The 14,087-nt window shown below is 37.0% G+C and overlaps 2 protein-coding genes across 2 annotated transcripts in view; both read left to right on the top strand.

The window, feature by feature from the left end:
• FBN2 (fibrillin 2) overlaps positions 1-14,087 on the top strand; it is a 237,357-nt gene that overhangs the window by 132,448 nt on the left and 90,822 nt on the right. The window contains exons 18-19 of the mRNA XM_036903223.2: positions 5,135-5,260; positions 9,945-10,070. Coding sequence (XP_036759118.2) covers positions 5,135-5,260; positions 9,945-10,070 — 252 coding nt within the window. The remainder of the gene's footprint in view (positions 1-5,134; positions 5,261-9,944; positions 10,071-14,087) is intronic.
• On the top strand, positions 5,530-7,926 carry LOC118921441 (afadin- and alpha-actinin-binding protein-like). Its single transcript, XM_036903224.2, is given in 3 exon segments — positions 5,530-6,774; positions 6,776-7,382; positions 7,384-7,926. Coding segments are annotated over 3 exon segments (1,851 nt in total). The 5' UTR covers positions 5,530-5,767; the 3' UTR covers positions 7,621-7,926.

The raw sequence follows: 14,087 nt of genomic DNA on the forward strand, positions 1-14,087 counted from the left end.
ACATAAAAAACCCTAAAGACTCCACCCCAGAACTACTAGAACTGATATCGGAATACAGCAAAGTTGCAGGATACAAAATCAACACACAGAAATCTGTGGCTTTCCTATATACCAACAATGAACCAACAGAAAGAGAAATCAGGAAAACAACTCCATTCACAATTGCATCAAAAAAAATAAAATACCTAGGAATAAACCTAACCAAAGAAGTGAAAGACTTATATTCTGAAAACTACAAGTCACTCTTAAAAGAAATTAAAGGGGACACTAACAGATGGAAACGCATCCCATGCTCATGGCTAGGAAGAATTAATATCGTCAAAATGGCCATCCTGCCCAAAGCAATATACAGATTTGATGCAATCCCTATGAAACTACCAGCAACATTCTTCAATGAACTGGATCAAATAATTCAAAAATTCATATGGAACCACCAAAGACCCCGAATAGCCAAAGCAATCCTGAGAAAGAAGAATAAAGTAGGGGGGATCTCACTCCCCAACTTCAAGCTCTATTATAAAGCCATAGTAATCAAGACAATTTGGTACTGGCACAAGAACAGAGCCACAGACCAATGGAACAGACTAGAGAATCCAGACATTAACTCAGACATATATGGTCAATTAATATTTGATAAAGGAGCCATGGACATACAATGGCGAAATGACAGTCTCTTCAACAGATGGTGCTGGCAAAACTGGACAGCTACATGTAGGAGAATGAAACTGGACCATCGTCTAACCCCATATACAAAAGTAAACTCAAAATGGATCAAAGACCTGAATGTAAGTCATGAAACCATTAAACTCTTGGAAGAAAACATAGGCACAAACCTCTTAGACATAAACATGAGTGACCTCTTCTTGAACATATCTCCCCGGGCAAGGAAAACAACAGCAAAAATGAACAAGTGGGACTATATTAAGCTGAAAAGCTTCTGTACAGCAAAAGACACCATGAATAGAACAAAAAGAAACCCTACAGTATGGGAGAATATCTTTGAAAATGACACATCCGATAAAGGCTTGACATCCAGAATATATAAAGAGCTCACACGCCTCAACAAACAAAAAACAAATAACCCAATTAAAAAATGGGCAAAGGAACTGAACAGACGGTTCTCCAAAAAAGAAATACAGATGGCCAACAGACACATGAAAAGATGCTCCACATCGCTAATTATCAGAGAAATGCAAATTAAAACTACAATGAGGTATCACCTCACACCAGTAAGGATGGCTGCCATCCAAAAGACAAACAACAACAAATGTTGGCGAGGCTGTGGAGAAAGGGGAACCCTCCTACACTGCTGGTGGGAATGTAAACTTGTTCAACCATTGTGGAAAGCAGTATGGAGGTACATCAAAATGCTCAAAACAGACTTACCATTTGACCCAGGAATTGCACTCCTAGGAATTTACCCTAAGAATGCAGCAATCAAGTATGAGAAAGATCAGTGCACCCCTATGTTTATCGCATCACTATTTACAATAGCCAAGAATTGGAAGCAACCTAAATGTCCATCGATAGATGAATGGATAAAGAAGATGTGGTACATATACACAATGGAATACTACTCAGCCATAAGAAAAGGGCAAATCCAACCATTTGCAGCAACATGGATGGAGCTGGAGGGTATTTTGCTCAGTGAAACAAGCCAAGCAGAGAAAGAGAAATACCAAATGATTTCACTCATCTGTGGAATATAAGAACAAAGGAAAAACTGAAGGAACAAAACAGCAGCAGAATCACAGAACTCAAGAATGTACTAACAGGTACCAAAGGGAAAGGGACTGGGGAGGATGGGTGGGTAGGGAGGGATAAGGGGGGGAGAAGTAGGGGGGTATTAAGATTAGCATCCATAGCGGGGTGGGAGAAAGGGGAGGGCTGTACAACACAGAGAAGACAAGTAGTGATTCTACAACAGGTTGCTACGCTGATGGACAGTGACTGTAAAGGAGTATATAGGGGGGACCTGGTATAGGGGAGAGCCTAGTAAACAAAGTATTCGTCATGTAAGTGTAGATTAATGATTAAAAAAAAAAATGCAGTTCCTATGTGGTGACCTCTAATGAGTTCTACACAATGATATAAAGGACATATAAAAGTGTAGGCAAAGGGTCTGTTTGTGTTTATACAGAGGATCAAAGCCTAATTTGGCTACCCCGAAAATGAACTAAGAAACGATATGAAAGAGAACTTCCAACATCAGCACTCTCGGGAAGACTCATGCCAGAAGATGATCATCAAAAAACCCCAACAAAGATCCACGCACCGCTACAGCTGTAGATGCACTCATCCCACCAGCTCCTGGACTTGCCATGGGAATGAGGAAGGAGATATCTGAGCTGGCCTGTGCATACAGTAAAACAACAAATTTGACTGGATCTATACTGTTGGAACTCAACCAAGAATTAGGAGAAGTGCAAATTGTAGCGCTCCAAAATCTTACAACTACAGACTATTTACTGTTAAAAGAACATATGGGATGTGACAGTGCCCAGGAATGGGTTGTTTTAATTTGTCTGATTTTTCTCAAACTATTCAAATTCAGTTAGATAATAACCATCATATCATTGATAAGTTTTCACAAATGCCTAGGGTGCCTAACTGGTTTTCTTGGTTTCACTGGAGATGGCTGGTAATTACAGGTATGCTTTGGTTATGTAACTATACTCCTATTATGTTAATGTGTGTGCGCAATTTAAGTAGTAGCTTAAAATATATACATGCTGAAGTTACTCTACAAGAAGATATGTCAAAGAAATAATCAATCTTCCCATGTTTTCTCCCGCCTGCTACTTCTATAGCTTTTCTTCTTCCTTCCTAATTACAACGAATTCTTAAATAGAATTCGTGCCTCATATCAAATTTACCGAGTATCATAACTCCTCCAAGTGGTAAAGATACCTCAAGACAAATACTGGGCATAGAAGCCACAGGGCATAAATATGCAAAGAAATAAAAAGCTAACCATTTCAAACAATAAGGCTTCTCTCTCACTTACCAACTTCACATTTCCCTGTATGGCCCCGGAAGATGACTGGTTAGCCAGAGACGGGTAAGATTCCTCAAGGGAGGAACAACCTAAGACAGGCACAGTCGCAGGGGGGCCATCAGGTGAGAAATTGGGGATCAACAGAGGTGAGGCTTAGAACCTCACCCCCCCTGTTCTGAGAGAAATCTTCTGCATATGTGGATGTTTTATTGCCCTTGTCTAGCTTGGATTAACACATAGTCTACAGGCACACACCTGATCATCTACATTTGCTCTCTTACAACACTAAACTATGTTTTCTACCTTTATGTTGTATCTACCTACCACTTCAGCATCTTATTAAAAATAATAAAGAGAGAAATGTGGTATCCACATATAAATCAAGTATAAAAATCAAATGTGTATTCATATTTGAACTGACTGTTTATAGTTCATAATGCATGAGCAAAACCAAAAGTTTCTGTGATGACTGCCCTTGTACTGTTCACCATGTAACTTATTCACTATGTAAGAATTTGTTCTCCATGTAAGAACTTGTTCGTTATGCTTCAGAAGATTGGAGACTGACGAAAATTAGGCTTGGGGTGGATTAATCATTGTGCATTGAGCACTGACTCCCCTATACAGAATTTTATTGTTGTTAACAACCATTTGATCAATAAATATGAGAGATGCCCTAAGAACAACAACCAAGAAAAAGTACACACTTCCAATTGTAAAATAAATAAGCAACCGGGATGTAATGTATAGCATAAGGAATATAGTCAAAATATTGTAACAACTTGGTATGGTGATAGCTGGTACTTAGAATTATCATGTATATAAATGTTGAATCACTGTGTTGTACACCTGAAACTAATGTAATGTAATACTGTGTGTCAACTACCCTTCAATAAAAAAAAAAAAAAAAAAAAAAAAGAAATATTCAATATGGATCAAGTTTGGGCTTTACTGCCCTAAAAAGAAATTAAGACTATTCGTGCCTAAGAATACTACATGTTTCTATTACCCAACTAAAGAAGTGATTCATTAAAGTTTTCTTATTTTAAATCTTGCAAATATGATTAACAAAATTCCAATATGGAACCTTGAATATTAAGTACATATATGTTTATAATTTTAATTAGGATTCTTTTGTGTGTTAATACATATAGTTTCATTCTTTTTAAAAATAAAACTGCAGGGTGCTGTTAATCTTCACTTTACATGTATATTCATCTACTTTTGTGTTTGTGAAGAGTGCAAATTATAGATTAGTTGACAATAATATTGTATCTTTCCAATGAACATCAGAAACAGAGTAAAAATCAAACTTTTACAAGGATGTTTCTCCCAAAAATAAAATGAAAAGGCTGACATTTCTGGAGTATTTAAGGTCTTTCAAATTCTAGAGAACAGTAGTTAGGTTTAAAATTTGAACATAGTGTCCAAAATCTGATTTTATGCTCTATTTTTTATCCTATCTCAATGCAGCCTCCCCAGAAGGGCCAGCCACCTGTTGGAACTACATAGATGCCCACATCACATAAGCACGTCATTCCTCAAATCTCACAGCCCATGAATGACACAGAATAACAGTGTTCATAGCTAGTTATAAAATGTCATGTTCTCAGGCATCCACATTTGAACTGTCCTCTCCATAATTTCAACTTACCAACAATGAAAAGCATTTATTAACTATCATATTACTTAGCTGACTATTAAAAAATTATAATAAAATAGATATAACTCATGCTTTTGGGACCATAAAATTTCATAGGCCACCCTAATAAGTCTTTTTCTTTTCATTAGATGGTTATAATAGCTATGAAGTCGAGTTTTCCTTCGGATGTCAAGCCAACAGCCTATAAACTTATTAATTTTATCATAAATGCAGACACAGTACATGGTTTAATTCTTTGAATTCCTGCCAGCTTCCTCCGCTTTTCTTTTGACTTAACCAGGGAACTGTGCTGTATCTCTCGATAATTTTGTTCTCTTCCTCCTTATTTTCACTTCTTTTTCTTCCTGAAAGACAGGCAAATTGTGGGTTTGCAGAGCTAAACACTTTGCATGCTGAGTGAGCTTGATTAGACCTACATGTAGCAGTGGGCAATAAAATGTCTGTGAGCATTAAACTTTCCACATTTCATGCAGATATCAATGAGTGCGCTTTGGATCCTGACATATGTGCCAATGGAATCTGTGAAAACTTACGTGGTAGTTATCGCTGTAACTGCAACAGTGGCTATGAACCAGATGCTTCTGGAAGAAACTGTATCGGTAAGTGATTTGTTACATTTCTACAAGAGCCTTTCCTATAGGTTAATCCCATAGATAGGAGAAATCAAAATACAGGTGAGTGACTGCAACTAGAGATCAAAAAATTCTGTTACGGCTTGTCGCCGCGCCTGTGCGGGCCCGCGGGGCTGCGCTGGCCGGAGTTAGGACACCGGGCGGTGGCTTCCCACTGTTCGCAGGGCTGTCACGGTGAGAGCCTCGCCCCGCGGCGCGGATTGTGACATGCCCGCCCGAGGAGGGGCGCCGACGGGGCCCGGGGCAGGAGGGTAGGTGCGGAGGTGAGCGCAGGCACCTGGCTCAGCTCCCCGCTTCTCTGAGGGAGGCTCTGCGCCGCTGTTGGGGCCATTGGAGGAGGCGGGCGACCTCCGACCCCGGCCGCTCCTGGAGGAGGAGATAGAAGGAGATGCCCACATAGAAGAGTGACAGCAGCTGGACTAAATGTTTTACTGCTGAACTGGTTCCTCAGGTGTCCTGGCTCTGGCAATTGCTATGGGAGAATGGATGACTGTTATAGATCCAGGTCTGTCGTCAGAAAGCAAAAATCTTTCTCAATATACCTCAGAAACAAAGATGTCTCCATCAAGTTTATACTCACAGCAAGTGCTGTGTTCTTCAATACCTTCATCAAAAAATGTGCACAGCTTTTTCAGTGCCTTCTGCACAGAAGAGAACATTGAGCAAAGTATTTCGTATCTTGATCAGGAATTGACTACTTTTGGCTTTCCTTCATTATATGAAGAATCCAACGGTAAAGAGACAAAGAGAGAACTAAATATAGTTGCTGTTTTGAATTGTATGAATGAGCTACTTGTACTTCAGTGGAAGAATCTTCTAGCTCAGGAAAATGTGGAAACACAGAATCTGAAACTGGGAAGTGATATGGACCATCTACAGAACTGCTATGCAAAACTTAAGGAACAACTAGAAACCTCCAGGAGAGAGATGATTGGGCTTCAAGAAAGAGACAGGCAGTTACAATGCAAGAACCGGAATTTACATCAGCTATTAAAAAATGAAAAAGATGAAGTACAGAAATTACAAAATATCATTGCAAGCCGAGCTACTCAGTATAATCATGATATGAAGAGAAAAGAACGTGAATGTAATAAATTAAAGGAACGTCTACATCAACTTGTTATGAACAAGAAGGATAAAAGAATAGCTATGGAAATTCTAAATTATGTGGGGAGAGCTGATGGAAAAAGAGGTTCCCGGAGGACTGGTGAAACTGAAGCCAGGAATGAAGATGAAATGTATAAATACCTCTTGAATGGTTACGAGTATCATCAGAAACAAATCCTAATGGAAAATGCTGAACTTAAGAAGGTTCATCAGCAAATGAAAAAGGAAATGATTTCTCTGATTTCTCTTCTTTCTTCCCAAAAGCAGAAACCTAAAGAAAGAGCAGATGATAATACAGGAACTGTTATCTCTGATGTTGAGGAAGATGCTGGGGAACTAAGTAGAGAGAGTATGTGGGACCTTTCCTGTGAAACTGAGAGAACAGCTTACAAACAGCATCAGAAAACAGTGGAGAATTTTGAAAAGTCATGTAGAAAAACTTGTTAACCAAGTTTCAAAGGTACACCTAGAAGGTTTTAATGATGAAGATGTAATCTCACAACAAGACCATGAGCAAGAAACTGAAAAACTCGAATTAGAAATTCAACAGTGTAAAGAAATGATTAAAACTCAGCAGCAACTTTTACAGCAGCAGCTTGCTACTGCATGTGATGACGACACCACTTCACTGCTACGAGACTGTTACTTGTTGGAAGAAAAGGAACGCCTCAAAGAACAATGGTCTCTATTTAAAGAGCAAAAAAAGAATTTTGAGAAGGAAAGACGAAGCTTTATGGATGCAGCTATTTGCCTAGGGTTGGAGAGAAAGGCATTTGAAGAAGAAAGAGCCAATTGGTTAAAGCAGCAGTTTTTAAATATGACTACCTTTGACCACCAGAACTCAGAAAATGTGAACATTTTCAGTGCCTTCTCAGGAAGTTCTGATCGGGACAATGTCACAGCGCACTCGAAGCCACGGCAGAAGACGCTTCACAGCGTGTCTAACAGGTCTCCAGTCTGCACGTCTAAACTGACTAAATCTTCTTCCTACTTCTCCTTTGACTTCAGACTTTTTCCAGATGTGCTTCTGTGCATCTGAGCATAGTTCAATCAATGTACTGAATAGAACTCCTGAAGAAACTAAACCAAGTCAGGTTGAAAGAGAATGTACAAGTTAGAAATGGAGCGTGGCATCAAGACCTGGCTCACAGGAAGGTTGCTGTAGTGGGTGCTCCTTGACCTCCACAAATGCTCATGGAGAAAAAGATGATTTACCTTAGATACTTGGACTGGAACGTTTGTCACAAACATGTTCACCACATTTCACATCTAAGTTGAAACAGGGTGTGTCATAAAATCAGTCATTTCTAATAATGTAAGATGGTCTGAGTTGTTTGTTTGGACTTCCCAGTTCCTCCCCCAAAGAGCTAAATATTACATCTATTTAAAAGGATATAAAAGCTTTGGAAAAGTATTTTTAGTAACAGAAGCATCTGATTCTGTGAATAAAGGAATGTATAGGTGTTTGGATGGACACAAAGCACTAGAATGAGTTTCCTCTTATAGGTATTAAAAATAGTACTTTTAGGAAACTGATTATTATAAATGTTTAAATTTTGTCTCATATATAGTTGGCACTGGAAATTTAGCCTTTACTTGAATGTATACTGTAGATTTTTAACAAAGCAAGTTCTATATTTATTATGTTTAGTGTGATTTGGAATTTCCTCTTTCATATGTTTTAAATAAAGTAAAATTTATGTATGTTTTGTACATAGATATACATGATGATGTTAAGAGGCTTTAAGATTTAAAGTTTTACACATCCATAATTACAGTATTCATGCCAGATTTTTTTTTAGTGGTATTCTGTTTACAGATGTGTTAGAGCCATTGCCACATCTAAGAATTTTTTGAACCCATCTGAGCAATAAATACTCAAAAGCTAAAAAAAAAAGTTCTGTTACACAGTAGCAAACTTCTTAGTGGCACAACTTACTATTTAAATTGTTCTTTTCCCAAATGAATTGATACATACTCAATTATTCACCTGTCATTTTTCTGCAAATATCCTAATCCTGTCATTTTTCGATACAAAATGGACTTCAAAATTAATGAGGCACTATGGATAATAGTAAGTCAAGACAATAAAGTATTACAAGTCGAGAGAACTTTGGCTTATAAAGAAACAACAGTCGCTACAACACATCTAATCATGATAACTGAGAGATGTTTCTTTCTGTAATTTATAAGAGACTATTTGATAAAAGTCAACTATGTATTCATGTATTCAAGAATTTGTGGCGAATCTAGATTTTTCCATAAAGCACTTGAGTCCACTTGTATCACATGTTATTCAGTCTGTCATTATACATAAAAATTTTCATACCTAATCATTGATGACTCTTACATCCAAGACTTGATGGTTCTGGTTAGAAAGAAATACATTTTTCTGGGTTTATAGTACTGCCTTTAATTGCTGAATATAACCATCTGATTTTGAATTGAAGACATACAGATGGATGTGTAAAGCTATATTAAATATCATGTCCTTATACAGATTTAGCGTAGGACTTGAAAATATCTTTTTTGAGGGACCTCATTTCAGTGCATAGCATGGAGTAATGGGTAAATAAATTGTGATGCAGCCACTTGATAAAACATACAATTATGGGGAAATTTTGGCAATGCTTAAAGTAAGATAATTTTTTAAAAGATTCAAAATTAGAGCAAAAAATAGAGCATCCAAAGGGAAAAAGATCAAACACAAAAAATAGTATTAGCAGTGGCGATGGAATTTTAGGACATATTTTTCCAAGCTCTGTTTCACAAATGTTCACAGTGTGTGTATCCTTTGGTAAGGTACGATTGTTACTTGCAAGCTAAAATGATAACTTTAAGTAAAAGGAACTCTTCACTCCAAACTGTAGTTCTTATTTCTTTCTGTTATTAACCACACTTGCAAAAATGAGAGTGTGAGCTTCTTCCACCCGAGCTTTAGATGATATTTTCTGTGCTGTTCTAGACTGCTAAAAGGATATACAAAATGCATCATTAATTGATCACTACTAATTAATTGTTTCTGAGCTAAAAACATAATGGGAAAAGATGAGTAACACTTTTGCTTAACTGCCATTTAACACATTCTTTGTTAGAAATTTAATCAGAGGAAAGTTTTCTAAAAAATCACGCTATTTTTGTTATATATAAGCAAGTATATAGGCAAGTGAGTTTTAATCTTTTTATATATTTAATTGTGCTTTAAAATATATTAATATAATACCACTTCAGGACAATAAGAAAATGAAAAATAAAGTAGTAATGTGCCTTTTCCAAATATTACAGACCTTCCAGGGATTTCAAAACATTTTTTAAACAGCCTCTGGAATAAGAATGTTCCATTTGAATAAAACCCAATATAGTTTGCTTAGGCTCAAAGAATGTGCTGTGGGTAGAAAGAAACTAAGTTAAGGAGAGGGGTAAAGGGGAAAACAAGTAACAAAAGTACACCATTGTTGATCACCATTTCTTGGCTGCGTGTATTGTTGGCTGCTGTTCATTTCTTGGCCGCGTGTATCTCCTGTCTTCTGATGGTTGCCTCCAGACATTGATGAGTGCTTGGTGAACAGACTGCTCTGTGACAATGGGCTGTGCCGGAACACACCTGGAAGTTACAGCTGCACATGCCCCCCCGGGTACGTGTTCAGGACGGAGACAGAGACATGTGAAGGTAAGAGCTGCCTTCCTGCCTTAGCTGTGAATAGCAAGCACCTGGCTGTGCAGAAACTAGCACCCAGTTGGACATCAAGTCCTTTGATGAAGCAATATAGTAAGAAGAGTATTGTCTGAATATTTTTTTAATTTGCAATCTCTTTCAGCTAATCTGCCAGTGTTAGAAATAATGTGCACCTAACACAGTTTGCAAATACCATCAGTTTTGTTCCATTCAGATAAAACATCAAAGATTTGGAAGTTAGTGGGGGGAAAAAAGGAAAGGAGACAGCTTGTTTTACTCACTGAAATAAAATGTCACATTTTTATTTGCTTTGTTTTCCCCTTTTTAAGACCACTATGACACATCAGAGGAGCACACTAGAGGAATCTGAATGGTAATGGCAGTCAGCTAGCTTTGGGCATTTTATTTATTTGAAATGATTGATATACATCAGAGGTTGGGCTGGAAAATATTTGGCGCCTGAATAAAAATGGTTGCCTTAATGACATTTATAGTCTAAGAAAATTGTTCTTTCCATTTTATAATTTAAAAGTTATCATTTGGACTTAGAGATCATAAGTCACTGTTTCAAAACTTCCATTTCTTTTAACCCCATTTTCCTGCAGTGGAAGTTACGTGAATGAGTTAAATGCTCAGGAAAGGCTTCATTTTCAGGGGACTCCAGCTAAGCAATGAGTGCATTCAGTTATGCTTTTGTTTCTTGATCAAAGTCCTCTGTGTTTCAGAATAATCTGTTGTATGACTACTAGTCATTGTTCCTTTAAAGTGTCCCTGTGTGGGCCTCCAGAATGTCCCATGACATGCTCAAATCAAATAACTACTTCCAAATACTAACTTAAAAAAAAAAAAAGATTTCATCTTCAATTATTTGAGTATCCCTTTACTTATCTGTTTAAGTATCTGTTCCCTAGTGACTCCATAGCCAAGAAAAGTGCAAGAGTAATATTATGCAAAAAGATGTTAACATTCTCCATCACGTTGTTTAACTTCAAAGCATTCTTGTGAACAGAAACAAGTTAGGATTTGAACAAGATGCTGGAACACAAACGACTCAGCTGAAGTCAATGAAATGGAATTATAAAGTGCAATTCTAAGTTTGGGGTGAATTGGTGGGACCCCTGAAAGACAGTAATTAGCCTAAAGAGAGAAAAGAAGAGAAAGGAAACCTCAGTATACAAGGCAGTTTTTCTAAACTTAGTGCTGATAACTGTTCCCCGCCTGTCCACCACCTTGTGCAGAAGCTCCTTGCACAAGAGAAGCCCTTCCATTCTCAGTTAAAGTACTTGAAGACTCATCTTCTCCATTGATGAGCAGGGGGCACACTACAGAGTTCTGAATATCTTTCTGCAAGATAGAAAAGCTCTTTTTTTAAAAAAATGAGTGTAGGCTTCCCATATGTATTCAGCTAGAGTCTTTATTTCCTAGCACCTTCTCCACCTCTGACACATACCATCATCCTTCAAAATTGCTCTGAGAAACATAGATAAATATATAGACATGTATATGGTGAAATAAAATTTTAAATCAGTCAAAAATGAAAAACAGATCTTTACTAATTCCTTTCCCTTAAGTTCCACCTTACCTGACAACCTAATGGATAATTTCTTTGGAAAAAGTATGTACTGAATTTTATAAAAATAATATACTAGCCATGTTTCTTCTGTGAGTTTTTTGGAAGGTGGGACAAGGGATTTCAAGAGGTCTTTTTAATTTATTTATTCCCAGCTTTCTATACTTAACTTCCCACTGCCCTGTATCAGTTTTATCTGTTGTCTGTTAGAAGGTAAGCTTCTGTTAAATGTCAGGAAACTCTGAAAGAAGGAACAACTTAAGGTATCATCTTGATTTAACTGGGAAGCTGATGATGATAGGACTAGTTCTCTTTCTGGCGCTGTTGTGAGAGAGGCACGCCACGGGGAACTAAAGGCCAGTGTCTTTGACAAAGTTTGTTTTGTATACCAGGTTGTCAAGGATATTTAGAGCATATTCCTTCCCTTTTAACAAGTAAGGTGGAATTAAAGGGTACTAAGAGCCAACATTCACAAGCATAAATAAAAGGCAGGGACTCGCTTATGTGAATGATTGACAAGTGGGAGCAAATGGTGTTTAATAGTGTAACGTCGGATGATTACGTAAATATGAAAGCACATTAATACTAAATCAGGCAAGAGTGAGGGTTAGAAAGAGCACTGTTCACTTATTTCGTCCAAAAGATCATTGTTCCTGATAAATCGGAGCCTTTTATTTAGTGTGAACTATATTTTACATCTGTCATTCATAAGAAAAAAAGTTGATGTTATGTAAATAAAAGAGAAATGATAGAGAAATATTTTGGCCCTAAGCCTTATCACATTGGTTGAAATAAAAATGATTTATCCTGAGAGACCTAGCCAAATAACTGTTATGTTATTTCTGTATGTTCTTCCCACTGTAAGTTGGGTTATTTGCATTTTATTAACTGTTTGGGGAAAAGAAAGAAAAATAGACCTGAAGGGCACCGATCTCTTTTTCCCCCTGGGGTGCCCTCCTCGCTTCCAAAACCACTGTGTTCACATACCCCTTTGCTCTGTCTGAAGCAGTTCTCCTCATTCTGATCTTTCTAAACTAATTTCCAAAGACTAGGCAAGGAATTATTAGCAGATTCATTGCACACTCTAGCTTTCTCTCTGTATTTACTATATTCACTAATTATGCTTGTCATTCATGTTTTCAACAAGTTGTTTTAAATATATAATAAATAGCAGTAATAATACAGCTCCTCTGATATTTCAGACTGAAGTTACAAAAAATTTACTTCTTTTTGTTGGAGCTTGGAGAGACTGTGAAAGTTAAAATTTTTACATCAAGCACTGTGGTTTAGATTGTGTTTCCAGTGACATAACTAGTCAAATGTAAACCAGATGTGCTTTGAAGTTCATTTCCAGGAATGTACAGTGAACTGTTTCAATTCCTGGTTCCATGATAATTTATAACACAAAAACATTGTATTTAAAGGAAAACTAAACAGTTGATATTTGTAGCTGTCATTGCGTGTGTTTATAGTTTTTTAGTTCATAATTAATTTAAAATAGGGATTTTGAAAATATATGAAATTGACATTTTTTTGTGGGGGGAGCTTCCAAATGAAATTAATAGGTGAGTTATATACCATCTGTCCTTGGATTAGTTATGTGTTTCCTTTTTTGGCTGATTCCTTTTTTACATTGTGTTTTTACTGAAAGAATTTCAGTCCTCTAGAATCGATGGTTTCACTCTAGATCTATGCTCTTTTTACAAAACTTGCTCTTCTTTTTTTCTTTTAAGAGGCTTTCTTGCTATAAACAACCTGAAAGAAAGTTACATTCATGTTTCCTGAAGCAATTTCTACCTCAAGAATTAAATCAGTACCTGAGTACTTCAGCCGTTAGGATGTAGCAAAGAAGGAACATCCCTGTTTTCCCCACTGATGTTTAAATTTGTACATCGATTAAAAAAAATGTTCACTGATTTGAACATTAACGATGTTCAATGTTCAAACTGCCTCTTAAGTTTGTGTTTGACTTGAGATGTACAAGAGTAAGCATTACAATCTTCTAGTTATTTATTTGCATGTTTTCCTAAATACAGTGTTTTCCATTTAATTCAAGGAGGTATTTAGGGGGGAAAAAGCATTCTGGTGAACTCAGAAGCCCTAGTGTTCCACAAAAGAGAGTCTTGAGGTATGCTGACCTGTTGCAGATAGTTAACCAAGTACAGAAAGAAATCCATGTCACCCTTCTTTATAAATTAGATGGTTGAGTTTATACTGTTTCCTTCTTGAACATCAACAGGAGTTGTTTTGATTATGATACATGATATGAGTTAGGACTCAAATTAGTGATAGTAAAGGTCTCTTTGAAGGAACTTGAAGTTTTTTCTCTTTTTAATTTACCCAAATCAGTTTTGCGTTAGAAAAATCTCTCCACAGCAAGCATGCAAATGTGAACAGGCTAAAGAGAGAGGAAGATGGGTAAGGACTAGAGGGAAAAGCTA

The sequence above is a fragment of the Manis pentadactyla genome, chromosome 13 (assembly GCF_030020395.1).
Source record: "Manis pentadactyla isolate mManPen7 chromosome 13, mManPen7.hap1, whole genome shotgun sequence".
Taxonomy (NCBI): Eukaryota; Metazoa; Chordata; class Mammalia; order Pholidota; family Manidae; genus Manis; species Manis pentadactyla.